This window comes from Tachysurus fulvidraco, chromosome 24, assembly GCF_022655615.1.
Source record: "Tachysurus fulvidraco isolate hzauxx_2018 chromosome 24, HZAU_PFXX_2.0, whole genome shotgun sequence".
Taxonomy (NCBI): domain Eukaryota; kingdom Metazoa; phylum Chordata; class Actinopteri; order Siluriformes; family Bagridae; genus Tachysurus; species Tachysurus fulvidraco.
Genome location: NC_062541.1, coordinates 1,298,400 through 1,326,049, shown reverse-complemented (window position 1 = coordinate 1,326,049; position 27,650 = coordinate 1,298,400). Strand labels below are relative to the sequence as shown.

The 27,650-nt window shown below is 43.6% G+C and overlaps 3 protein-coding genes across 10 annotated transcripts in view; 1 reads left to right on the top strand and 2 right to left on the bottom strand.

Moving 5' to 3' along the window:
* The first annotated feature begins 456 nt into the window (after window positions 1-456).
* On the top strand, window positions 457-9,331 carry ankle1 (ankyrin repeat and LEM domain containing 1). Of its 2 annotated transcripts, XM_047807806.1 has the most exons (9): window positions 461-653; window positions 1,979-2,131; window positions 2,515-2,620; window positions 2,747-2,870; window positions 3,334-5,118; window positions 5,250-5,412; window positions 7,103-7,265; window positions 7,822-7,954; window positions 8,230-9,331. In XM_047807806.1, exons 1-9 carry the CDS (start codon window positions 589-591, stop codon window positions 8,394-8,396), a joined length of 2,859 nt encoding a protein of 952 aa, XP_047663762.1. In that variant the 5' UTR covers window positions 461-588; the 3' UTR covers window positions 8,397-9,331. The 2 variants fall into 2 exon arrangements, with proteins under 2 accessions (XP_047663763.1, XP_047663762.1); XM_047807807.1 differs by lacking the exons at window positions 7,822-7,954; window positions 8,230-9,331 and adding an exon at window positions 7,352-7,723 and having other exon boundaries at window positions 457-653.
* A 3,054-nt stretch (window positions 9,332-12,385) lies between these two features.
* Window positions 12,386-24,487, bottom strand: LOC113649633 (NACHT, LRR and PYD domains-containing protein 12-like). Of its 5 annotated transcripts, XM_047807805.1 has the most exons (11): window positions 24,122-24,487; window positions 22,785-22,913; window positions 20,616-22,397; window positions 20,199-20,372; window positions 19,946-20,119; window positions 17,989-18,162; window positions 17,388-17,561; window positions 13,933-14,106; window positions 13,579-13,752; window positions 13,019-13,192; window positions 12,386-12,798 (listed from the first exon to the last, which is right to left on the bottom strand). In XM_047807805.1, exons 2-11 carry the CDS (start codon window positions 22,835-22,837, stop codon window positions 12,621-12,623), a joined length of 3,231 nt encoding a protein of 1,076 aa, XP_047663761.1. In that variant the 5' UTR covers window positions 22,838-22,913; window positions 24,122-24,487; the 3' UTR covers window positions 12,386-12,620. The 5 variants fall into 5 exon arrangements, with proteins under 5 accessions (XP_047663761.1, XP_047663757.1, XP_047663758.1 ...); XM_047807801.1 differs by lacking the exon at window positions 17,989-18,162; XM_047807802.1 differs by lacking the exons at window positions 17,989-18,162; window positions 24,122-24,487 and adding an exon at window positions 23,160-23,185.
* Window positions 24,488-25,825: 1,338 nt separating this feature from the next.
* LOC113649556 (TANK-binding kinase 1-binding protein 1-like) overlaps window positions 25,826-27,650 on the bottom strand; it is a 12,453-nt gene continuing 10,628 nt past the window's right edge. For all 3 annotated transcript variants that reach the window (XM_027157387.2, XM_047807818.1, XM_047807819.1), the window contains one exon: window positions 25,826-27,650. This exon is cut by the window's right edge and continues 480 nt beyond it. The gene's annotated coding sequence lies outside the window, so the exon portion shown is untranslated.

The window sequence follows — 27,650 nt, the reverse complement described above, 5'->3', positions numbered from 1 at the left end:
TAAACGCTCATTACAGACTGTAGGCGACTCACAAGTACACACAATGTGAATGTAAACACACAATGTAAATGTAATAAATGTGCGCCTGAACAGCAGGTGGCGCTGATCGCCATCTTAACTGAGCGCCAGAGTCGGCGGTGAAATAACACGTCACGACAATAGAGGGAAATTTAAACAACTGAACAGAAGAGTTTCCCGTTCCGCAGGTCTCCAAGCAGCAACATCGAGTTTGACATTAATCTGCAAAAATACGTCTTATATGTCAAATCTATATCAATCTAGTGTCTATCTGTGGTCTCGGAAACTCGGTTGTTTTCCTTTCCACCTGTATTTCGCCAAATCCCGCCCCCTGCCCTGTGATTGGCGAGTTTGTATCCACCTCCTGAGCTACGATTGGCTAGCAGCGATGTCGCTCATGTTAGTACGCGCGTGTGAGTGGACGTCTGATTCAGGCTTTTTTTTTTTTTAAATATCACAATACGGGTGGGGATTTCAGATAAACACCGCGAGCTGCTGTCTGATTTCATGCAGAATATAAAATAGATGAAGTGAAAAACAACTGAAGACAAACTGCTTATTAACGCAGACATGAACGACATAAGGCATCATTTAGCATCGCTGTTGCACGTGGCGGTAAAAGAGACTGACGTCAGGTAACGTGTGTTATTGTGTGTGTGTGTGTGTGTGTGTGTGTGTGTGATAGTAACTGTGTGTGTTATTGTGTGTGTGTGTGATAGTAACTGTGTGTGTTATTGTGTGTGTGTGTGTGTGTGTGTGTGTGTGTGTGTGTGTGTGTGTGTGTGTGTGATAGTAACTGTGTGTTATTGTGTGTGTGTGTGTGTGTGTGTGTGTGATAGTAACTGTGTGTTATTGTGTGTGTGTGTGTGTGTGTGTGTGTGTGTGTGTGATAGTAACTGTGTGTGTTATTGTGTGTGTGTGATATTAACCTCTCTCTAACACACTTGAACTCGCTCTAACACACGTTATTAAAGCCCAACGATACACTACAAAGCGTGTTAGAACACGTCACACACTCACGTGTACACACAAATACAGACAAGGTGTCATTTCTAACAATCGACTCTTCATTTGAACTTTAAATCGGATCGCTTGTGAATTCTCTTTCATTTCCAGCAGTAAATTATTATCAGGTGCGTTACGACTTAGTGAGGAGTGGAGAGGAGATAACAGTTCAGAACATAACAGACTGAGTCGGTTCAGCTAAAAGAGTCGGTTCGTGATGTTACAGGGAGGTAAATGATCCGTGAAAGGAGCCTCATGAATACATGTTGTTGTTTACATGACGGGGTCCTCTTCATCCGGATCTTTATACTCCTCTTCATCCGGATCTTTATACTCCTCTTCATCCGGATCTTTATACTCCTCTTCATCCGGATCTTTATACTCCTCTTCATCCGGATCTTTATACTCCTCTTCATCCGGATCTTTATACTCCTCTTCATCCGGATCTTTATACTCCTCTTCATCCGGATCTTTTTACTCCTCTTCATCCTCTCCAGATCTTTTTACTCCTCTTCATGCGGACCTTTTTACTCCTCTTCATCCGGATCTTTTTACTCCTCTTCATCCTGTCCGTTTTTCATATTTCTTTCATTTTAATAAATAATACTCTAAATAACAGTAAATAATAAATATCAAATCCTTTATTTTTTATTTTTCTTCTCCTTTTCTTCCTGTCTTCATTTCCTCTTTCTTCCGCTTTTTTCTTATTGTGTTGATTAACTATTAATGATTGATGGCTAATTATATTTATTATTATATTATATTTATTATTATATTATAAGTCTGCGTGTAAAATCCAGCTTCAGTAGCTGATCAGTGAGATGGTGTAAAGGAGGGAACCCCCCCCCTGCCCACACACACACACACACACACACACACACACACACACACACACACACACACACACACACACACACACCCGTGTGATTGTCTCTGGTGTCTCTGGTGTGAACAGGACGGTGGAGAGTTTACTTCACAGAGGTGCAGAACCCAACCTGCTGCTCGATGAAGGTTTGGCTGCGGTGCATCTGGCTGCAGGGAAGGAATCAGAAAAAGGGCTCCGATGCCTTAAAGTCCTGCTGCAGCACGGCGCTGACCCCAACCTCAGGTCAGAGATGGAACATAAACACTCATTTCTGATTCCCCCTTTCATCAGTTTTATACACACATTAATACACACAGCAGAATCTCACGTCTAAAGTGATCAGAAGTGACTGGTTTTATAGGACTGATGATGATTTGGATTTTGAGCAGAATAGAAGTAACAGTGTGTGTGTGTGTGTGGTGTGTGTGTGTGGTGTGTGTGGTGTGTGTTTGTGTGGTGTGTGTGTGTGTGGTGCGTTTGTGTGTTGGTGTGTGTGTGTGTGTGTGGTGTGTGTGGTGTGTGTGTGTATGTGTGTGTCTGTGTGTGTGTATGTGTGTGTATGTGTGTGTGTGTGTGTGGTGTATGTGTGTGTGTGTGTGTGTGTGTGTGTGTGTGTGTGTGTGTAGGTCTGGTGAGGATCTGACTCCTTTACACATAGCAGCTTTATGGGGCTGTTATCAGAACCTCAAACTCCTGCTGAAGAACGGAGGAGACCCGAACCTGAGAGACCAGGTGAGGGATCACACCCCGAGTCGCCTTTTGTGTGACGTGAACACATTCTTTTGTTCTTATAATCCATTCATTATGTGTGTGTGTGTGTGTGTGTGTGTGTGTGTGTGTGTGTGTGTGTGTGTTCAGGGTGGGAATAAGGCTGTGGATCTGGCAGAACAGGAGGAGAACAGTAAATGTGCCAGCGTTCTTCAGGAATACGAGTCTCACACTTCGAGCCCAGAATATGATGATTTACCCAAATTCCACTACTGTAAGAGTTTTTACTGTAGAACTGAACTAGAATTAACGGCGGTGGGCGTGGCTTTGTGTCCATATAAGGAAGTCTGTGAACGGGAAGCCGTCACACCGAACCGCCATCTTTGGACACGCCCACTTTCGCTATTCACAACACAATATTACAATATCTCTATTTGGGGGAAGTCGTGGCCTAATGGTTAGAGAGTCTGACTCCTAACCGTAAGGTTGTGGGTTCGAGTCTCGGGCCGGCAATACCACGACTGAGGTGCCCTTGAGCAAGGCACCAAACCCCCCAACTGCTCCCCGGGCGTCGCAGCATAAATGGCTGCCCACTGCGCCGGGTGTGTGTTCAGTGTGTGTGTGTGTGTGTGCACTTTGGATGGGTTAAACGCAGATGAGTATGGGGTCACCGTATTTACCCCTATGTCACGTCACTTTTTTCACTTTCACTACATCTGTCTTTCGGTCTTTTTCAGCACTGTACTCGGACTCCATGAGGGACTGCAGCGTGAACCTGTCCCTCATGAGCGATCTGGGAGACGAGCCGCTCAGCAGCACTCGCTATTCCTCCTTTTACAGGAAATCTGAGGGTAACAGACTGCGAAGGGACAGAGACCCTCACAAATCTGATGTCTCTGGTTTAAACGCACGTGACAGCGACATGTTTAACAGAGTAGAAGCAGTCGGTTCTCTTCCTCCGGTTCTCTCTAGTACCCGACTGTCAGGGACGGACTTAAAGAAGAGTCCTGAAGTGACTCGGCCAGATCGCTTCCTCAGCCCGAGCCGGAAGAGCGTCACGTTCAGAGACTACGATGAGTTTTATCCGGACGTGAAGCACAGCGGCGACGACTCCAGAGACTCGACGGTCGATTTCTCTCTGTATCCTGACTTCCTGCGCTCGGACCGCGTGACCACCGTGTTGCAGAACCAGGGGATCGACGTGACGTCTCCAGACGAAGTGTTCGTCTTCTGCAGAGAACAGAATCTCACTGAGGATTTTGAGAAGACCGTAGTGGGAGGGGCGGTCGTAGGGGAGGAGGACGAGGATGACGACTCTCACGCCGGCGTCAGCAGTACCAGCGGGTCGAGTCGATACAGCAGCTGTGACAGCGAGCCGTACAAGACCACCATCGAAGCGCCGTTACCTTCTGATGACATCTCAGCGGATAAAGATGGGTGGACAAAAGGAAGTAAAGTCTCAGATAGCGAGAAGAAGAACGAAGTTAACGTGCAGTCTCAAGCCTGTAAGGACGAGATTACTGAGCTTTCCTTCACTCCGAGTCCGTACGTCACGGGCAGGACGCGCTCCAGACTCAGTCGCTGCTCCCAGAGACACAGCGCCTCGTCTTTTTCTAACTCGTCTCTTTTCGAGCAGACGCTGCCCACGCCCACACGAGTGCGTCGAGACGTCGCTCAGCCGGACAAACCTCGTCTGAGACGTCCTTCTGAAGAAGACCGAGCAGCGGACCTCGAGTCCTACTTGGCAAATCTGTGTGTTTCGTCCCAACTGCCTGCAAGTCAAGCATCGACTCTGATCATCTCTGGAAGCCTGGCAGATACCATCATTATCCCGAGGGGTGACACCGACGAGAGCTTAGAACATGGATCATCTTCATCATCATGCTGCCGAGAGGAGGATGTGTTCACAGAAGACAAGGAGTTTCTAACGTCAGACCTTTCGACTTCAAGCACAAAAATACACAAAAACACAAATTCTCAAGATTCTTCCTCAGAGTCGAGTTCCAGCTTCGGTCAAATGCTCGAGGTTCCGTCCACCGGCTGCACGCCGAGATACAGCATGAGCCGAATCTGCAATCGCTCTGAAACCCGGTCGCTCGCAAACCTGTCCTACACCCCCGGAGGACGTCCCCACATCACCGACACGGACGAACCGGTGGAGTATTTGTACACTGATGCCGAGGAGGGACACGAGCTGATCGAGACGCACGTCCCACCGACGTCCAACACGTCTGTCAGTGAGGAGACCGTCATCTACGACTGGCGCTCGTTACAGACCGCGGCCAAAAGTCCGGAGAAGGGAAAAGAAAACTGCCGCCCTAACGAAGTGACGGAGAGAGAGCGCATCTCAGAGACCGAAGGGTTAACGGACCGAGAGCTCAGACGCAAACTCGTGGAACTGGGAGAGGAACCTGGACCCATCAACAGAGACACACGGCATGTGTACATGCGGAAATTACGAACCCTGCAGAAGAAAGATGTCCCTGTGAAGTCAGTGCAGGACGAACCAGCAGCAGTCACCGGTACGAGACACGACGACATACAGTACAAGTCTGTTGGGGTTTGCTTTGGTGTTTATTTGGTGTGATTAAGGAGCATTAGCAGTCTGTGAGCTGATGTTTATGGTAGTGTTTGTCCCCTGTGTGACCTCCAGGTTACAGTCCGGAGCTGAATAAAGTGTTGTGTTTGTTCCACCTGCCCGACTGTAACGCTGATGAGTTTGCGCTGTGTGAACAGTTTGATCAGCCGGATCAGAATAAACGCTGGCGTGAAGGCCTCATAAAGTCCAGCTTCAACTACCTGTTACTCGACCCCAGGTAAGGCCACACATTCCCAGGTAAAGTAAAGCCCACACATTCCCAGGTAAGGCCACACATTCCCAGGTAAAGTAAAGCCCACACGTTCCCAGGTAAAGTAAAGTCCACACATTCCCAGTAGGTAAAGTAAAGTCCACACATTCCCAGTAGGTAAAGTAAAGTCCACACATTCCCAGTAGGTAAAGTAAAGTCCACACATTCCCAGTAGGTAAAGTCCACACATTCCCAGTAGGTAAAGTAAAGTCCACACATTCCCAGTAGGTAAAGCCCACACATTCCCAGTAGGTAAAGTAAAGCCCACACATTCCCAGTAGGTAAAGTAAAGCCCACACGTTCCCAGGTAAAGTAAAGCCCACACATTCCCAGGTAAAGTAAAGCCCACACATTCCCAGGTAAAGTAAAGCCCACACATTCCCAGGTAAAGTAAAGCCCACACATTCCCAGTAGGTAAAGTAAAGTCCACACATTCCCAGTAGGTAAAGTAAAGTCCACACATTCCCAGTAGGTAAAGTAAAGTCCACACATTCCCAGTAGGTAAAGTAAAGTCCACACATTCCCAGTAGGTAAAGTAAAGCCCACACATTCCCAGTAGGTAAAGTAAAGCCCACACATTCCCAGTAGGTAAAGTAAAGTCCACACATTCCCAGTAGGTAAAGTAAAGCCCACACATTCCCAGTAGGTAAAGTAAAGTCCACACATTCCCAGTAGGTAAAGTAAAGCCCACACATTCCCAGTAGGTAAAGTAAAGTCCACACATTCCCAGTAGGTAAAGTAAAGTCCACACATTCCCAGGTGTACCCCTTTTCCACCAGAAAGACCCGGGTGCTGGTTCAGAGTTGGTTCCCCTGGTGAACCTTCTAAGAACCAGTTTACCTTCCCATCAGTTAGAGAGCGTCACAGAGCCGAGTGTGACGTCACTGTATACGTGTCACGTGTCACAGCGACGTTAGCGCAGCAGCGACAAACACAACAACAACAATGGTGGATGTTACTTTACTGTTAATGCTCATGGCTTTGTGAACCTACATTAACACCCAAACGTGGCGAATCTGACGTGTACGTGCGGCTCCGTGTAATCTGTATAAACGGAGGTTGTGATGGAGAAAGTACTTAACGTTATTTTATCATTAACACAGAAAAACGTTAGCCTTAGCATGTAGCTACCTACTATCATGTGTGCTGATAATGTATCATATCGCGGTAAAGTAAAAGTGTATTAAACATTAGTATACTTAAGGTACGTTATCAAATGCGCTAACAGTAGCCCCGCCCCCCGGTACATTACCAAATGCGCTAACTGTAGCCCCGCCCACAGCCCCTGCCGCAAGTGGTTCTTAAGTGTAGACCCGCAATGTTTTGGGGGGGGGGGGGGGGGGCAGGGTCATCTGGGTCCAAACTCATGTCTCCTTGATTTCAGTCCCAGGAAAAAAAAGTGTTAATTTGTTTGGTTTATGATATAAAAAGGTAACATGGGGGATGTGGTAGCTCAGTGTTCGAGGTGTTGGACTGTTGATATGAAGGTTGTGAGTTTGAATCCCAGGTCCACCAAGCGGACACTTCCGGGCCCCTGAGCGAAGCCCTTAACCATCAGTTACTCAGTGGTATAAAATGAGAAGAACGTTAGTGGCCCTGGACAAGAGCGTCTGTAACATGCAGCATAAATAATCCTGTGTGACGTGTTTGTGTCCAGAGTGACGAAGAACCTGCCGTACCGCAGTCAGGCGCTGACGCCGCATGACTGTTTCCAGACCTTCATCAGCTCCATTTTCTACGTGGGTAAAGGCAAACGCTCGCGACCCTACAGCCACCTGTACGAAGCTCTGGAGTACTTCAAAGGAGACAAATCGTCCAAGGTAGGATACTGTAGAGAAGAACAGGAAGTGACGTGCTAACATTAGGAACAGTTAATGATCTGATCTGGACAGAATCCTCCGGAGAGAAACTCTGCTGACTGACGTCTAACATCATGGTGTTTGTTCTGTCTAACACAAACTCTGCTGACTGACGTCTAACATCATGGTGTGTGTTCTGTTTAACACAAACTCTGCTGACTGACGTCTAACATCGTGTGTTCTGTCTAACACAAACTCTGCTGACTGACGTCTAACATCATGGTGTTTGTTCTGTCTAACACAAACTCTGCTGACTGACGTCTAACATCGTGGTGTGTGTTCTGTCTAACACAAACTCTGCTGACTGACGTCTAACATCGTGTGTTCTGTTTAACACAAACTCTGCTGACTGACGTCTAACATCGTGTGTTCTGTTTAACACAAACTCTGCTGACTGACGTCTAACATCGTGTGTTCTGTTTAACACAAACTCTGCTGACTGACGTCTAACATCATGTGTTCTGTCTAACAGAAACTCTGCTGACTGACGTCTAACATCATGTGTTCTGTCTAACAGAAACTCTGCTCGAAGGTGCAGCACATCCTGCAGGTGTGGGACTGCGGCCACGGCGTCATCTCGCTGCACTGCTTCCAGAACGTCATTCCTGTGGAGGCGTACACACGAGAGGCCTGCATGGTGGACGCCATGGGTACTGTGGTCATGTCATCTGTGATATAACACACTGGATATCTCTCTGTCTCTCTGTCTCTCTCTCTGTCTGTCTCTCTGTCTCTCTTTCTCCATCCCTCTGTCTTTGTCTCTTTTCTCTCTCTCTCTCTCTGTCTCTTTCTCTTTTTCTCCGTCCCTCTGTCTCTCTCTTTTTTTCTCTTACTCTCTCTCTCTCTTTCTCTGTCTCTCTCACCCTCCCTCTCTCTCTCTCTGTGAACTGCAGTGTACAAAAAAAGTTTTCTTTGTTTTTCTCAGGTCTGAAGATGCTGACCAATCAGAAGCGAGGGGATTATTATGGGATGGTCTCCACCTGGCCCGCGAAGCGGCAGCGTGAGCTCGGGGTTCACCTTCTGTACAGAGCCATGCAGATCTTCCTGGCCGAGGGAGAGAGACAGCTCCGACCGGCTGATATCAGGCGATGATGTCACACTCTGTCTGAACCACACCGAGCATCAGGTCCATGCAGTTAGGCTCAAAACAACCAGCGCACTTTGTTAAGTCTCCAGCGCACTACAGAGATCGTATACCAGCAGGCATCAAACACTCTACCTAGGGTACATTATGTAGGCATTTACCCCAAGCAGTGCATCATGGGATATCCTCCTGGGGTACTGGGTTTTATTTCTGTATAACTCTCTGATATCAGAACAAAACCCTGACTGAGGAATGAAGGGAGTTTTATACAGAAAAACACATCATCTGGTTTAAAGTGAACAGTCACATGGGACAAGACCACTGAGAGCTTATAAAGAGCTCACATACTGTTTATAACCATCAAACTCTTCATTATTATCCACGTCTGAGGTGAAGAAATGTCTTAAAACTGCTGCTGTTTTTTTTTAATTACTGATGAAATATTAATGTTTACGGAGCGAAAATGATGACGATCTGATGACTGGAAAAAACCTGCAAGCTGCTGAACGAAGAAGCATTTTATGAATTAATGAATTTTAAGTTAATCATTAGAACGATTGTTGTGGAAAAACACTTTAACAACTATGCTTTAAACACACACACACACACACACACACAGTGTTAGGGAGTATAAAGTGATAAAGTTCTGGATCGTAAATGTAGAATAATGTCGTGTGATTTAGTATTCTTTTTTTCCCCCTACTCTTATAAAACGTATCTGTCACCTAGTTGTGTGTCTGTGTGTAGTAGGATGTGCAATTTAAATATTTCTGTTGAATTTTCATGTGAATGAATTCGGCATTTTTTTTTTTTTTAACGGTGACGTGTGACAAAAGCGAGGAATCTTAACATTTCAAACAGTGAATTATTTCATTTCACTCGCCGGGAGCTTTTAAAAACACTTTTACTCTTCTGTATTAAAATACAAAGACTCGGGGTTTCATTTGTCCTCTTTCTTGTCTTGAGTATTGTTGCTGATCGTGTGTCTCATTTAGTAGGACCACAACTCATCATCATGATGGTTACTGTACATCCAGTATGTTAAAGCACCAGGGAACAAAGCAGAAGTTGTGTTCAGTGTTCTTCAGTCTCTGGACCTGAATCCAGTAGAACACCTTTGGGATGGAACAGAACAGAACAGAAGGTTCTTAAGACAGAAATATTACTCATAGGTCCATAAACCAGTGCACAGAAACTCTCTCACTTTAACTCCCATTTAGAGGGATGTACTGTTACTAGTAGCTCGACAGTAAAAGACCTGGTGTTTATTACACAGTAACTTGTCTTTAAACTCATATCACCATATTACAAACACAGCCAGTGTTGTATAAAGTAGTAGAAAGCGATACTCGGGTAAAAGCACAAGTATCGTACTAGAAAAAGACTTCGGTAGAAGTGAAAGTCACCTTTTAGAATATTACTGAAGTAAAAGTCTTAACGTATCTGATATTTACTGTACTTAAGTATCAAAAGTCATTTTCTGATATTTAATGTACTTAAGTATTTGAAGTAAAAGTAAAAAGTAAAATTTCAGTGATTTTCAGTAGGTATAAGATCAGGGGCAGTTCTAGGGTTTCATCTTTAGGGGTTTTATCCCTCAGTGAGAATTTAAAACAAGAAGAGTTTTATATTATATATTATATGACTACACAGTAAGCCAAAAGTTATGGTGTTATTAAATGGTAAAAGTGGACACCAAAATGTTCTGCATGATGTAATGATGTCAGTCTTGAATCAGATCAGTTCATGTGTGTGTGTGTTCTCTACAAACAGTGTGTCCGATGAATGACGTCATTAATAAACTAATATTCACAAGACAAAGACCAAATCAATAAATGTTATTTTTATTCAGTATTGATGTTGCATCACTATGTTGTTTGTGCTACAACTCTGGTAATAAGAATAGTGACATTTCACTGCTTTTGGTTGCCCCCGTTATAGATAAACGCCCCCAGCTCTGACTGCGCGTGCACGCTGCGCGTACCTGTGCTTCTCCGTACAGCGTGCGGAGCGTAATACAATCTAGGAGCAGTGATACACCAAACCTCCCTTATTACAGTCACACACATTTCTGCTGAATTTATTTTGTAGTAACGAGTAACGAAGATGTTTAGTGGGAAAATAACGGAGTAAAAGTTTACATTTTATCTCGGAAATGTAGTGGAGTAAAAGTGAAAGTTGTCATAAATTTAAATAGCAAAGTAAAGTACAGATACGTGACATTTCTACTTAAGTACAATAACGAAGTATTTATACTCCATTACATTACAACACTGAACACAACCTTCTTCACCTTAGAAATATCACCAAGCTGAGAAACATCCTGTCTGTATCTGACACTGAGAAGCTAGTTGATGCCTTCATGACCTCTAGACTGGACTATTGTAATGCATTACTAGGTGGTTGTCCTGCATCTTTAATAAATAGGTTACAGTTAGTCCAAAATGCAGCTGCCAGAGTTCTCACTAGGACAAGAAAGTATGACCTTTAACCCCAATGTTATCATCTCTACACTGGCTACCTGTTAAGTTTAGAACTGATTACAAACTGCTGCTACTTACGTACAAGGCTCTTAATGGTTTAGCTCCCATGTATCTAACTAGTCTTCTAACACGTTACAATCCTTCACGCTCTCTGACATCACAAAACTCAGGACTTCTGCTAGTTCCCAGAATATCTAAGTCTACTAAAGGTGGTAGAGCGTTTTCTTATTTAGCTCCCAAACTTTGGAATAGTCTTCCTGATAGTGTTCAGGGCTCAGACACACTTTCCCAGTTTAAACGTAGATTAAAAACTCACCTCTTTAATCAGACGTACACATAATACATCCCATAATATTGTGCTCTAATACATCAAACCAAATGCACATGATCATCTAGTGCTTAATATTATAAACAGCAGCTACATTAATTCCTCTCCACTGCGTCTCTCTTTCTACCATCTCGAGGCATCCAGACACTGTAGCAGCTCTGATCGTCTTCTGTGTGATGACGATTTTGGACGTCCACTGAGATGAAGGCGACTCTGTGAGGATCCTGAGACATCTACAGCTCCAGTTAGACTCTGTTACACTAAAGAGGAGATGTGAACTCCATGTGGTGTTTGAGGACAACAACCTCCTCATCACTACAACATTTATCAGACTGTATATATATATAATCACACCCCCAGTGTCACCCAGATGAGGATGAGGTTCCCTGTAATGGTGGCTTATTCCACTTCACTTTCAGGCTCAGCTCCTTCAGGTTCTGCCTCAACTTCCAGCTTCAGCCATGGACGATGTTTACCTGTTCCTGAATCTGCCCAACGATCCTATGTACTCTCAACAGTCCACTTGCATACTATATAAAAGTGGTAGAGAGTCGACAGGTGACCAGCTCATGACTCTGAATGCCACGAGAGGTCCAAGCTGTCATCAGACACTAAAACTTAAGCTGTATTCTGTGTCATTTAACACTTTTCTTTTGTTTACTACATAATTCCATAAAAGTTCTTTCACAGATTGGATGTCTTTATACACACACACCTACACACACACACACAAACACACACACACAGATTGTGTTATAACTATTTATTTGCTAACTCGCTGCAATTTATTGAATTTTTCTGAGGGTCATTTTTCATGTTTTGTTGGAATTGTTTTTTCTCTTGATTAAAATAGTTGCTTAAATACAAATGTAGAACATGAAATTTAATTTAAAATTGTAATTCATTCATTCATTCATTTCCTACCGCTTATCCGAACTTCTCGGGTCACGGGGAGCCTGTGTCTATCTCAGGCGTCATCGGGCATCGAGGCAGGATACACCCTGGACGGAGTGCCAACCCATCACAGGGCACACACACACACTCTCATTCACTCACACACACACACACTACGGACAATTTTCCAGAGATGCCAATCAACCTACCATGCATGTCTTTGGACCGGGGGAGGAAACCGGAGTACCCGGAGGAAACCCCCGAGGCACGGGGAGAACATGCAAACTCCACACATACAAGGCGGAGGTGGGAATCGAACCCCCGACCCTGGAGGTGTGAGGCGAACGTGCTAACCATTAAGCCACCGTGCCCCCAGAACTATTATTATTATTATTACTATTGTTGTTGTTGTTGCCAATCCTGTTTTTCACTCAGTAGCTCTTTATGGGAACCAAATGAAACAATGCTAACAGGTCGAATTATTTATATATCCTATATATATATCAAACTGTTTGTTTATCCACATCTCAGCTCCAATCCTGGAGTTTATGATGATATTCATCTTTAATTCTGTATAGTAGCTCCTTTCCTGAGTCTCCTAGATCGTTCCAATACAGATCCAGTTGTCTCAGGTGTGAGGGGTTTGATCTCAGTGCTGATCTCAGAGCAGCACAACCTTCATCTGAGATTTCACAATCACACAACCTGCAGAGACACAATGATACAATGATTTCACACTCAGGAAGCTCTCGGGTTCTGTGTCAGAAGAGGTCTAGGTCATCAGTGCCAATCCAGAGCCAAGGCCAGGGAGCAGACATACATGTATACACATTCTAGTTACAGAGCTACAGACCCTGGAATGGTACAGTATAAAACTGGCTTTATTCAGAAACACATCATGTGACTCTCAGAGAGATGATCTTACCTCAGTGTCTCCAGTTTACAGTGAGGATTCTCCAGTACAGCAGAGAGACTCTTCACTCCTGAGTCTCTGAGATAATTCCAAGACAGATCCAGTTCTCTCAGGTGTGAGGGGTTGGATCTCAGAGCCGAACTCAGAGCAGCACAGCTATCAGGTGAGATTTCACAACCACACAACCTGCAGAGAGACAAAGACACACTCATCACTCTCTCAGGTCAGGACATGGTATAGCAGGAACGTAAAATAATTTTATTTGAGGGTCTTTATGAGGGTAGTTTGAGGGTAGTTACAGAGGTGGAATTTTGCTCAGTGGCAAACCTGTCAGGAGCATGTTGCAGTAGTCCTGTCCTGAAATGACAAGGGACTAACAAGCACCTGATTAGTCTGCATTGGTAGAAATGGATGAATCCATGTGAATTCCCTCAATTTTCCCTGATATGCTACTTGGTAGGAAGCAAACATACAAATACCAAGAGTCTTGAATCAAGACTCTGAGGGATCCAGATCATGAGGAGTGTAACTCTGAAGGATGTGTCATGTGACTCTCAGAGAGACGATCTTACCTCAGTGTCTCCAGGTTACAGTGAGGATTCTCCAGTACAGCAGAGAGACTCTTCACTCCCGAGTCTCTGAGTTCATTCCAGGACAGATCCAGTTCTCTCAGGTGTGAGGGGTTTGATCTCAGAGCTGAACTCAGAGCAGCACAGCCTTCATCTGAGATTTCACAGTTACACAACCTGCAGAGACACAAAGACACACTCATCACTCTCTCAGACGTGCTAACCGCTAAGCCACCGTGCTACCTTGATTCTTTACATTTTCCAATAAGATAAACTCTCTAGAATTTGATGCTGAACCTAGTCTCACTGTGTCTTACCGAGGATCAGGTCATGTGACTCTCAGAGAGACGATCTTACCTCAGTGTCTCCAGGTTACAGTGAGGATTCTCCAGTACAGCAGAGAGACTCTTCACTCCTGAGTCTCTGAGGTAATTTCTAGACAGATCCAGTTCTCTCAGGTGTGAGGGGTTTGATCTCAGAGCCGAAGTCAGAGCAGCACAACCTTCATCTGAGACACCACAACTACACAACCTGCAGAGACACAATGATGCAGGGATTATTTGTCAATATCAATGTAAAGTTTGACCAATATGAAACACGACATCTTAGACATTTTCTTTAGAACAAATGGTAAAAAATTATGATCAGTTTCTGAATCTATCTGTATTTTTACTGAATTACAGAGACAAAATGTATGCATATGCATATTTTCAGGAATTTAACACATTTACCTTGTATGAGACAGTTGGATGGTTCCACAGAAATGTGTGTGTGTGTATATACGTAATTCATTCATTCATTCATCTTCTACCGCTTATCTGAACTTCTCGGGTCACAGGGAGCCTGTGCCTATCTCAGGTGTCATCGGGCATCGAGGCAGGATACACCCTGGACGGAGTGCCAACCCATCACAGGGCACACACACGCTCTCATTCACTCACACACACACTACGGACAATTTTCCAGAGATGCCAATCAACCTACCATGCATCTTTGCACCGGGGGAGGAAACCGGAGTACCCAGAGGAAACCCCCGAGGCACGGGGAGAACATGCAAACTCCACACACACAAGGCGGAGGTGGGAATAGAACCCCCGACCCTGGAGGTGTGAGGCGAACGTACTAACCACTAAGCCACCGTGCTCCCCCTTGTATACATAATTCACAAAAGTAAATCACAAACTCACTGCAGGTTGTAACATGCACATTATCAATATGCAGTAAAGATTTTATGACTTTTTTCAGTGACAAAATGGAAAAGACAATTCGATAAGTGACCATGTGGATGACGATATAAACACATCAAACCAGAAATCAGTTTATTTTCCTCCCCTGACCCAAACCCCTATCAGCTGTTAAAATGAAACCTCCCCTTTTTTCTTGAGATTCTAGAATTTGTTGTAACACCGCAGTTATGGATTCAGTCAGGATTTAGTTCTCATCATAGCACAGAGACAGCACTGGTCAATTAAAGTGGTACTAGGATCAGAGGCGGCTAGAAGTAAGGTTTCTGATGACATTCGAACTGTGCTCATAGTAATCTGTCGAACCCAAAGTACTGTTGATTAAGAACACTCACTTTGCCACTGTGCTTGTGGTCGATCACCTGATGGAGAAATGCTGAATGAAATTTACTACCTCTGCATTAGCAAACTGTGGCGATTGTCTCTGCTGGATGTGCAAAGGAGCAGACGTCGGCTCCAACTACTGACTTCTCAAAGGCGAGTGTCGACTCTGTCTGAAGTACCGACAAATGTAACAAAAGCAACCACACCCATTTGTTGTGGAAAGAATCAAAGGTGATGGGAACCAACATTAAGCATATCGAACAACTCTCCATCAACTATTCGTCATTTTGCTTTGTTTGTGAATGGTTTCCGGAACCTCTACCTCAATTCCAGCTGTTGTATACTTACAGAAGTGGGTAACTTCTGCCCTGACTGCACCTACATCTCACAGTCAGGATTCACCTACTCCTTCATTGTCACATTTCTCAACCGTAGCAGCAAAAGAGATTTTACAACTCATCCAGTCCTGCAACCCACCACCTGCCCATTGGATCCAGTCCCTTCCACTATGCTCCAGATCATCTTGCAAGACCATCTGCCTTTCATCACCACGATCATCAATGGATCCCTAACATCTGGTCATGTACCAACTACCTTCAATAGAGCAATGGTTATTCCCATCCTGAAGAAACCTGTTCTGGATCCATCAGACATCAGTAACTACAGACCTGTATCACTTCTCTCTTTGCTTTCAAAAGTTCTTGAACGCATTGTCTATAATCAACTGTCTGTCTATCTCTCAACAGTCTGGCATTAAAGCAGCACATTCGACAGAGACAACCCTTTTGGATGTTTCTGAGAAACTACATGCTGCTAGATCAGCCAAGCTTCATCTGTCCTCATCCTCCTCGACTTTTCAACATAGTTTGGTACGGTCAACCACAAGACTCTCCTGTCCACCCTCAGGAACAGTTTGTTTTCTGACCTGGAAGATCGCTCATATCAGGTAACATGGAGAAGACTAACATCTGCTCCATGCAGACTCTCCACTGGTGTCCCACAGGGCTCAGTACTTGGCCTGCTCCTTTTCTCCCTTTATACTCACTTTCTTGGTGAAGTTATTTCCTCACACATTTTCCTTTTCTTTCCCACCCTCAGATACACAGCTTCTGTTCGGATCTCAGCATGTCTGGCAGACATTTAATCATGGAAGCTCAATCCTACCAAAAATGAACTGCTGATCATCCCAAGTGATTCATCCCCAGGTTATGACCTTGCAATAACCCTGCATAATGATGTGATCTCCCCTGCAGTCACAGCTCACAACCTTGGGGTAACCGTGGAAAATCCTATGACTCGCCCATGTTGGTTCCATCTCTACAACATTAGAATGAATCGGCCATTTTTGTCCACACAGGCTACCCACGTACTTGTTAAGTCTCTTGTCATTTCAAGACTGGATTACCGCAACACACTGCGGGCAGGTCTACCTATGAACGCAATTCGTCCTCTGCAAATGATCCAAAATAAGTTCTTGTATACTACCCCACTGCTGCTCTCCTCCACTGGCTTCCAGTAGCTGAACACATCAGACTGGACCTAAGCTGCAGCAACAAATCAAGCTCTCAGGAGGAAAACTGCCTCTAAATATACCTAATGGTGCAGGATGAACTAAGCTTTAATTGCCTGTCAATGGTAAAATGAATATCCTTTCAGAAATTCTAATACTATTTAATATTTACTTATTAATTAATTTAATAAGACTGTATTTAGCAATTTGCGGTGGGCACGGTGTCTTAGTGGTCAGCACGTTCGCCTCCCACTTACAGGGTTGTGGGTTCGATTCCCGCCTCCACCTTGTGTGTGTGGAGTATGCATGATCTCCCCGTGCCTCGGGGGTTTCCTCCGGGTACTCCGGTTTCCTCCCCCGGTCCAAAGACATGCATGGTAGGTTGATTGGCATCTCTGGGTAAATTATCCGTAGTGTGTGTGTGTGTGTGTGTGTGTGAGTGAATGAGAGTGTGTGTGTGTCCTGTGATGGGTTGGCACTCCGTCCAGGGTGTATCCTGCCTCGATGCCCGATGACGCCTGAGATAGGCACAGGCTCCCCGTGACCCGAGAAGTTCGGATAAGCGGTAGGAGATGAATGAATGAATGAATGAATGTATTCAGCAATTTGTTCAATGCACCACTATAATTAGAACTTCAGGTAACAGCTCTTAATTTGTGTGCTACCAGCTTAAAGCAGGGGTGCGACTACAACTAATATGACAACTAATGTGACGCTCAGAGAGATGATCTTACCTCAGTGTCTCCAGGTTACAGTGAGGATTCTCCAGTACGGCAGAGAGACTCTTCACTCCTGAGTCTCTGAGGTTATTCTCAGACAGATCCAGTTGTCTCAGGTGTGAGGATGTTGATGTCAGAGCTGAACTCAGAGCAGCACAGCCTTCATCTGAGATTTCACAACCACACAACCTGCAGAGACACAATAACACACACATCACTCTCTCAGTTGAAGTCATCACAATTCATCCCAAAGGTGTCCAAACCTGAACACCTCTGTAAAATATGGAGTCATCACCAATCTTTCCCCTTCCAATGTAACTCTACCCAACACTGCTGTCTGAGTAAAATGATAGGACTAGTGAAGTGCACATATGCTATCCACAACTGATGTGATAGTAAGCATCCAAACAGTGGCCCCTCATAACCGTGTGGGTCTCAATATAACACCTCCACCTTCTTGACCACCTTTGGCCTCAGCGTGCACTTCCTTCCCCCCACGCCGTGGCCGTTTGTCCAACACATTAACACAAGACGTGACAGTTGATGCTGAAACTAAAACCTCTGGTTCAGTCTCACTATTAGAGAATGAGACTTACTCTCAGAGAGATGATCTTACCTCAGTGTCTCCAGGTTACATTGAGGATTCTCCAGTACAGCAGAGAGACTCTTCACTCCTGAGTCTCTGAGGTAATTTCTAGACAGATCCAGTTCTCTCAGGTGTGAGGGGTTTGATCTCAGAGCTGAACTCAGAGCAGCACAGCCTTCATCTGAGACACCACAACTACACAACCTGCAGAGACACAATGACACACTCTTCAGGTCACACAGATCATAATTGAATGTGTTTGTAAGGGTGTGTGTGTGTGTGTGTGTGTAAACTACTTTTCTTCCTCCACTGCAACACACAATCATGGCAATACAACATACAAAAGCAGCCTGCATATTACATCATAACACATGAGTGCAGCTTCTATGCTATGCTATCTATTTCCACTTCTTCTTCTTCTTCTTCTTCTTCTGGCTTTTCCCTTCAGGGGTCACCACAGCGAATCATCTCTCTCCACCTATCCCTATCTTCTGCATCCTCAACACTTCATATCCTCATTAATTACATCCATATACCTCCTCTTTGCCCTTCCTCTTTGCCTCCTGCCTGGCAGCTCCATGTCCAACATTCTCCTACTGATATACTCCCTCTCCCTCCTCTGAACATGTCCAAACCATCTTAATCTATCCTCCTTAACTTTGTCCCCCTAACGTCCAACATGAGCTGTCCCTCTGATGTACTCGTCCCTAATCCTGTCTGATCTCGTCTCTCCCAAAGAGAACCTCGACGTCTTCAGCTCGGCTACCTCTAGCTCTGACTCCTGTCTCGTCTTCAGTGACACTGTCTTTATCGAGTCAAAAATAAACAGAAACATTACCCACATTGTGTCCAAAATGCCACTTATTCAGTACCCAACACAGCCGTGGGCTCGTGGCTGCAGTAAATCTCAGCCGTGTCAGATTCGGTATAACCAAATAATATAATATGCATTTAATGCTGTTCATAAGGTGCAAATAATATGTAATGTAGCTTCTTTACATCTTTGTTGCTGAATTCAGATAATTATTGACAGTCAAAACTTGTCTACTGAGCAGGTTGCAGCTTAGATATTCTACATGACTGGGTGTGGTATGATGAAGTTCCTGGGATAGGGTTAGGGTTAGGGTTAGGTTTAGGGTTGGGGTTAGGGTTAGGGTTAGGGGTACGTTTAGGGTTAGGGTTAGGTTTAGGGTTGGGGTTAGGGTTAGGTTTGGGGTTAGGGTTAGGGTTAGGTTTAGGGTTAGGCAATGGAATGGAACACTCTCCTCCTTTTTACTCAAACTCCAGCCTGAAAGCGGTTTTAACATCGACATGGAGGATAAAAACAAAGAAAGAAAGAGAAGAAAGACTTACGATAAGGACAAGAAGTAGGACGTGTTAATATAGGATCAGCTTTCCAGCGCTGGAGAGAACTGAAGGAGCAGGAAGTTGGCCACATATTCACAGGTTGGAGTTTCCCGAGTCAATAACTCCTGAGCTAAACGCTGTTACTACACAAATAACACCTCTTTTCTATCGTAGTAATGTAGAGAGGCAGCTACAACCGCGTTTTGTGTAGTAACAGCGTTTAGCTCAGGAGTTATCGACTCGGGAAACTCCGACCTGTGAATATGTGGCCGACTTTACTTAAGACGCCGAGGCGCTTTTTTCCTTCTCGATAGGTGAGTAACGTTGGTTTTGCTTTGTTACACAGAACTAATATATGCCTTTGTCCTTTACATCATTATGCTTGTGTGGCATTTTTGCTTGTTTGTTTATCTACAATCGTATTGTTCTTCCCTTCAGCTATGATAAAGACACGTTTCTTTCTGTTAGTCGCCTGGGTTACGTATGTGTGTGTGGGCAGAGCTATCGATACAGGGGTGGGACCCGTTTGGGTTAGGGGCGTGTTTGTTTTGGTCATTTTATATATCAACATTGGCTTTCAAACAACGGCGACCGCTCCTTTAAGGATCAGGTCATGTGACGCTCAGAGAGATGATCTTACCTCAGTGTCTCCAGGTTACAGTGAGGATTCTCCAGTACAGCAGAGAGACTCTTCACTCCTGAGTCTTTAAAATAATTTCTAGACAGATCCAGTTCTCTCAGGTGTGAGGGGTTTGATCTCAGAGCTGAACTCAGAGCAGCACAGCCGTCATCTTTGCAACGACAACTACACAACCTGCAGAGACACGATGACACAACTCAGTTCAGGACACACAGATCAGACCTTTAACCGTCTCTCAGAGAGATGATCTTACCTCAGTGTCTCCAGTTTACAGTGAGGATTCTCCAGTCCAGCAGAGAGACACTTTAATCCCAAGTCTTTGAATCTATTCCCAGACAGATCCAGTTCCCTCAGATCAGAGGATTCAGACTGGAGCACAGAAGCTAAAGCTGTAGAGCCTTTCTCTTTCACGTCACAATTATTGAGACTGAAAGCGAATCCCAAACACAGCAGAAGAAGCGGTGTAACGTTATCAAACACGGTATTAAATCCTCCAAAATAAATATTAACTCTAACAAATCTCAGTAGGTCATACTACACCAGGCATTGTGTAATGTTTGTACACTAAATGTAGTAAAGCCATTAACACAGAACACACAACACATGGATGATGAAGTTCTGTCGTCTTCTCTGCTGCTAACATTAACGGTGTGACAGCTACGTTACTTACTCGGCTTTTCTGGAGGCTGAAACCACAGGCAGGAGCTTCAGAAGAACCTCCTCAGGTGTACAGTATTTGTTAATATATTTCTCCAGGACAAACACATCCTGTTCCTGCACTGATGTCAGTAACACAAACACCACAGCTGACCACTGAGAAGAAGAAAGTTCAATATGTTGTAAATTTCCAGACTGTAGGTAGTGCTGGACTTCCTCAACTAGAGAAGGATCTTCCAGTTCATTTAGACAGTGGAACAGATTGATGGATTTCTCTGTGGAGGGATTCTCTCTGATCTTCTCCCTGATGTAATGGACTGTTTCCTGCTTCCTGTGGGAGATACTTCTTGTCTTTGTCACTATATTTTGGGTTTGTAAGAGGATCTGATTGGACTCCAGTGAGAGACCCAGAAGAAAGCGAAGGAAAAGATCCAGATGTCCTCCATTTTCACTCTGTAAAGCCTGATCTACTGCATTCTTGTGTACATCTCTCAGTCTCGATATGTCCGTTGTTGTCTTTTTAAAAACATTTCTCTTCTCCTTCATGAAGGTCAGGTGCACATACAGAGCTGCGAGGAGCTCCTGAATGCTCAGATGAACAAAGCAGTACACTTTACTCTGGTGAAGCCCAAACTCCTCTCTGAAGATCTGTGTACACACACCTGAATACACTGATGCTTCTGTCACATCGATGCCACACTCCATCAGGTCTTCCTCATAGAAGATCAGGTTGCCTTTCATCAGCTGCTGATAAGCCAGTTTACCCAGTTTCAGGACCATTTCTTTATCTGTCTCTCTGCTCTCTGTGTACTTTTTCTTGATGGTGTTTGTCTGAATGATGAGGAAATGTGTGTACATTTGAGTCAGAGTCTCGGGGATCTCTCCATTCTCTGCTTTACCCAACAGACTCTCTAGAACAGTAGCTGAAATCCAGCAGAAGACTGGGATGTGGCACATGATGTAGAGGCTTCTTAATGATTTTAAGTGTGTGATGATTCTGTTGCTCAGGCTCTGATCTCTGATCCTCTTCCTGAAATATTCCTCCTTCTGTGGGTCATTGAACCCTCGTACCTCTGTGACTCGATCAACACACTCAGAGGGGATTTGATCAGCTGCTGCAGGTCTGGAGGTGATCCAGATGAGAGCAGAGGGAAATAGATTCCCTTTGATCAGATTAATCAGCAGCACATCCACTGATGCTGGTTCAGTTACATCACACACTCTCGCTGTGTTCTGGAAGTCCAGAGGGAAATGACACTCATCCAAACCATCAAAAATAAACAGAACTTTGTGCAGGCTGGAAATGTTTGTTTCTTTTATCTCCTTAAGATAGAAATGAAGAAGCTCCATCAGACTCAGAGTTTGATCCTTCATCAGATTGAGCTCTCTGAAAGGAAGTGGGAATATGAGATGAACATCCTGACTTGTTTTCCCTTCAGCCCAGTCTAGAACAAACTTCTGCACAGAGACTGATTTTCCGATGCCAGAGACCCCCTTGGTCAGAACGTTCCTGATGGGTTTGTCTTCTTCAGGTAAAGGCTTAAACATGTCACTACATCTGATCGGTGTTTCCTCTGTAGCTGCTCTCCTGGATGTTGCCTCGATCTGCCTCGCCTCGTGTCCGTTACCGACTTCTCCACTGTCTCCTTCTGTGATGTAGAGCTCTGTGTAGATCTCACCGAGACGTGTCGGGTTCCCCCGGTCTGTCGTCACCTCGCTCGTGTGCTGAAACCTCTTTATCAGATTTGTTCTGCATCTCTTCTGAAGATGAGGTTCAGTAGTTAAATCGTTACATCTGTGAAATGGTAGCAGACGTGGTGGTGAGATATCAAGCACAACGTCTGTACTCCTGACCCCACACACTCTTTAGCAAGGACACACACTCTTTAACAGGGACACACACTCTTTAGCAAGGACACACACTCTTTAACAGGGACACACACTCTTTAACAGGGACACACACTCTTTAACAGGGACACACACTCTTTAACAGGGACACACACTCTTTAACAGGGACACACACTCTTTAACAGGGACACACACTCTTTAACAGGGACACACACTCTTTAACAAGACAGGACTAGAACATTCTTCTGGGATTTTACTGGATATTTACTATATGATGTACTTTTAGTCCTTAAATTCAGATGAAATATAGAAGCTACAACACCAGGAGCTTCACCTTGTCTTTAATGGTGGAGACCCAGCAGGTTGGACAGGACTGAAGTCATCCATCCTTCACCAGCAGTACAGAAATGTTATTGCTCCTGAAGACAGTTGTGTACGACCAGGTCTGATCTCCTGCACTGAGCTACAGAGACACATCAACAAACACACACACACACACACACACACACACACACACACACACACACACACACACACACACACACACTGAGCTACAGAGAAACATCAATAAACATCAATCAATAAATCAATAAATCAATAATAAATCAGTATCTGGGGTTTAGTTTAATAAGAATCCCTTTGTGAGCTCTTGTGATTAAATCTCCACACATCCTGTAAAGTTTTTATTATGATCAGAACTTTAACACACAGGAAAAGTGCACAGTCATTGTGTTGTTAGGAGATGATCCAGGAAGCTGAAAGCAACAAAACAGTAAAGACACGCGTGAGGTTTTAGATTAGACACACAGATACACACACACACACACACACACACACACACACACACACACACACACACAGAGATACACACACACACACACACACACACAGATACACACACACACAAACACACACACACACACACATACAGACACACACACACACACAAACATACAGACACACACACACACAGATACAAACACACACAGATACAAACACACACACACACAAACACACACACACACACACAAACATACAGACACACAAACATACAGACACACACACAAACATACACACACACAAACATACAGACACACACAAACACAGAAATTATATAAAATTATCAAATTGAATTAAAATGACATTAAATCAAAATTAAGTCGAATTAGAGTCTAAATTGCTTTGATTATTTTGGTTTATATTTTGTTTTACAAAACCTTAAACAACAATCTACATGATGTTACAAAACCTTAAACAACAATCTACATGATGTTGTTCAAGTAAACAAATGTAACTTTTTTTAAAAAAATTAGATTTAAAAAATAATTTTGTAAGTTTAAAGTGAAATCAGTCAGTTTTTGCCTTCATCAGTATCGCTGGGCCTGAGAACAGTCCTACACGCGCCCCTAGTGGCTGTAACAGGTATTACACTGTACACAGAGATCGGTGGGAGCTCTTACAGTAAAACTGTAAATACATTATATAACTAACATTAATACATATTTACACTCATTCTTTTAGCCCTAATTCTGAATATGTGTTCATGTGATCTAAAATCACTCTGCACACTTTTCTCTGTTGATCTGTTGATAACAGTCCCCACAGAAGGACACTCAAGTCCCACAACACTGATACACACGTCTGTATATAATATATAATTAGATTCTATACCTGAACATAAAGAAATCTTAGCCTTTAGTAAACAATCCTTTAGTGTCTTTAATCTCGCTCCTTGTCAATCTGAAGCTGAAGAAACGTGTAAATTATCATTCAGTGATTCTTTCACTTTCACATCAAACTGCTTTGTGTAGCTTCTAGTGATGGCGAATTTAGAACGAATCGTTCTTTTGAACCGGTTCTTTTTAGTGAACTGGATGAACCGGTTCACCAAATCGGACTGATTCGTTCTAAACAGTTCGCGACTTGAGTCAGCGCTGATCCACAAGTTACTAAAGTTACACACTTTCAGTCATGTCTGACAGTTTGTCCGACTCTAAATAAACTAATATCCCGGAGTATATGTAACTACTGTACACTGAACTGACATGTTGTGCTGAGAGAACTGTGAGCGCGACCTGTTGATACTGCGCATGCGTGAATTACTGAACCGATACAGCGAATCATCAGTACATCGAACTGAGAACTGTTTCGGACGCGTCCGAGAACCGATGAACCGATACAGCGAATCATCAGTACACTGAACTGAGAACATCCTGCTGATGCTGCGCATGCGTAAACATTCAGAGCAAATTATACATATTGGGATATGCAAAGTAACTAGTCATAAGCTATTAAACATTTTTATAAAAAAAATCAATATATGTCACTCAATATATGTCAGTTAATTTTACTATTGACTATTGTGCAGGTTAGTCTGTATTTTTATATGCCGCTTTTTGTAAATTGATGAAGATTAGTTTATTAACTTTATATCTTTAAGACACGTAAAACATCCACGTTTGCACATAAATGCCTTTACTGCGTGTTTTAGTTGCAAAACTTAAATGTAAGAAACGTATTTAACTAAAGTTATGATTACACAGAACTTTTCGAATGTGTTAAATTGATTGTATTAATATCTGCCGGCAGCGGGATAATGGAATTTGCGTCATTACGTCATTGTGAATGACGTCATTACGGCAGGACGTAAAAGAACTGGTGAACTGGATTTTTGAACTGGTTCATTAAATCGAACTGTCCGAAAGAACCGGTTAGGGGAAAAGAACCGAATTTACCATCACTAGTAGCTTCCATTAAACAGTCACATGACCTTAAAGAGACACACAACCGCAGCAGACCAACACAACAGTGGCCTACAAACATGGCTGCCCTGGACTCCAGTTCCCACAACACACCTACACCTCAACACTCAGTCACTGAATCTGAACTGAACAACTGAACAAAACACAAACAAACAAATACATACACACAAACACACAAACAAAGACAAACATACACAAACACACACACAGAAACATACACAAACAAACAAACACACAAAGACAAAGAAACATACACAAAGAAGCAAACACACACACACACACAAAATCATACAACACACACACATAAAAACACACACACACACGTAACAGTGTTAGTTAGTTGTATCTGATATTCCGTCTCAATTACTGATTTGTCCTTAAATAACATGGTTCTAGTGTACAGTAGTCACGTGTTAAATAAATAAATATATAAATAAATAATGTCAAACACAAACACGTGTTTCTGAAGATTTCATTCAAATCTTTGTTTTAAGAATTAATGACTGAAGTTAAAGACAAAAGAAAGAAAGAAAGAAAGAAAGAAAGAAAGAAAGGGAAATGAATTATTAGATGAATGATAAATTTATCAGCTTAAAAAAAGTCAGGAAACAGATTTAATTCAACGTCATTATTTTTATTTCAGGCTTTAAACAGTCAGCTGTCTGACACGAGCCCTAAATGTTCAACCGTACTGAGAAATACATCGACAACAACATAAACACTTACAATGTCAGGATTAACACTCACACACTCACTCACTCACACACACACTCACACACACACACACTCACACACACTCACTCACTCACACACATACACTCACACACACACACTCACTCACACACTCACTCACTCACCTTTTATATACACACACCTTTTATACACACACGATTTTGAGCTTTACTTTTCTTTTACTTTAGTGCGCAGCTCCTAAACTGTTCAGTTATTATTTTATTTAATCTTCTTATGAATGAACTCTGAACACACTGAGCACAGAGTCTCTCATTAACAGCAGTGATGTAACTAAAGAGGAATCACATGAGACAACATTACACCTTACATTTACACACATTACACACAAGCTGACCATGTCCATATGTACATGACTGTGTTAATAACAGTGTTAATGACGGTGTTATTGCTCCATCATTAAGGGTCTTTGATGTACAGTTCAGTGTATTATTAACACATTGTTCTAATTAACACTCCATCTTCAGAACTCAAGTTTCAGCTGAAACCCTGAGCTGTGCGTGAGGAACAACACAGCGGTGATCGTCACTGAGGATTCGTTTGAACTCATCGATCAGACAGTAGATCCAGACAACCAGACAGTAAATCCAGACAATCAGACAGTAGATCCAGAAGATCAGACAGTAGATCCAGAAGATCAAACAGTAGATCCAGACGACCAGACAATAGGTCCAGACGACCAGACAGTAGGTCCAGACGACCAGACAGTAGGTCCAGACGGTCAGACAGTAGATCCAGAAGATCAGACAGTAGACCCAGACGACCAGACAGTAGGTCAGTAGGTCCACCCCTCACCCCACCCGTGTTAATCACCCTGTTTCAGACTGCTAGAGCACACACTATTAATTCAGATGTAAATATAAATGCCACAGTGGCCTCATTTTCACAGCTATAATAATTTTATTGTTGTGAGTAAAAAATGTTAGAGTTCTGAGTCATGACTGACGACCGTTTAAGTATCTAATGTAACAGCTCGTTAATTCTCCGCTCGTTTCCTCAACGTAATTGGACTAAGTGGAAAAACTAGCCAAGTGTTCATGAGATCAGACAGTCAGTAAGTTCTCATCAGACCCAGCTGGTGTTAGCTGCCTTGGGGGGGGGGGCGGCTCCTCATTGTGTTCACTCATGATGGTTTTAATGTCGGTACATCGAGCGAGCTGAGACATCAGAGCCATCAACACACCCCAAGAAGTGTTAAGAACGGGTCTGTGTGTGTGTGTGTGTGTGTGTGTGTTCATGAGGCTGGAAGTGTTGATGGATTCAATATATAAACCGTCATACAGACCTACAGCCGTCATGCTGCTGCCTCATCGGTCTCTATGCTCATAGCAGCAGTGTGTCAGGTTTGTAGCCCTCTACTGGCTGAAAAGGGAAATGCAACGAAAAGCCCTTCAGTTGATGTTATTCATCCCTGTTCAGTTTCCTGTGGGTGGAGTTTAGTGGCTCTGCTTTAAAAGGGGGGGGGGGACTCATTTCTGGGTCAGAAAACGTAAACAGAAGCCTGAGATTTGTTGCTTGTTGATGTAATAATCACAGTTGTGTTCACAACACTGCACTAAGACGTGATGAAGGAGAAACTCTGGTGTGTGGGACGTCCCTGACCGAAAGTTTAGGATAAAAATAAAAGTTGTTTACTGTTAAATCCGTCAGTGTGTCGAGGTTAAAAACGTGAATAAAGACGTAAATAA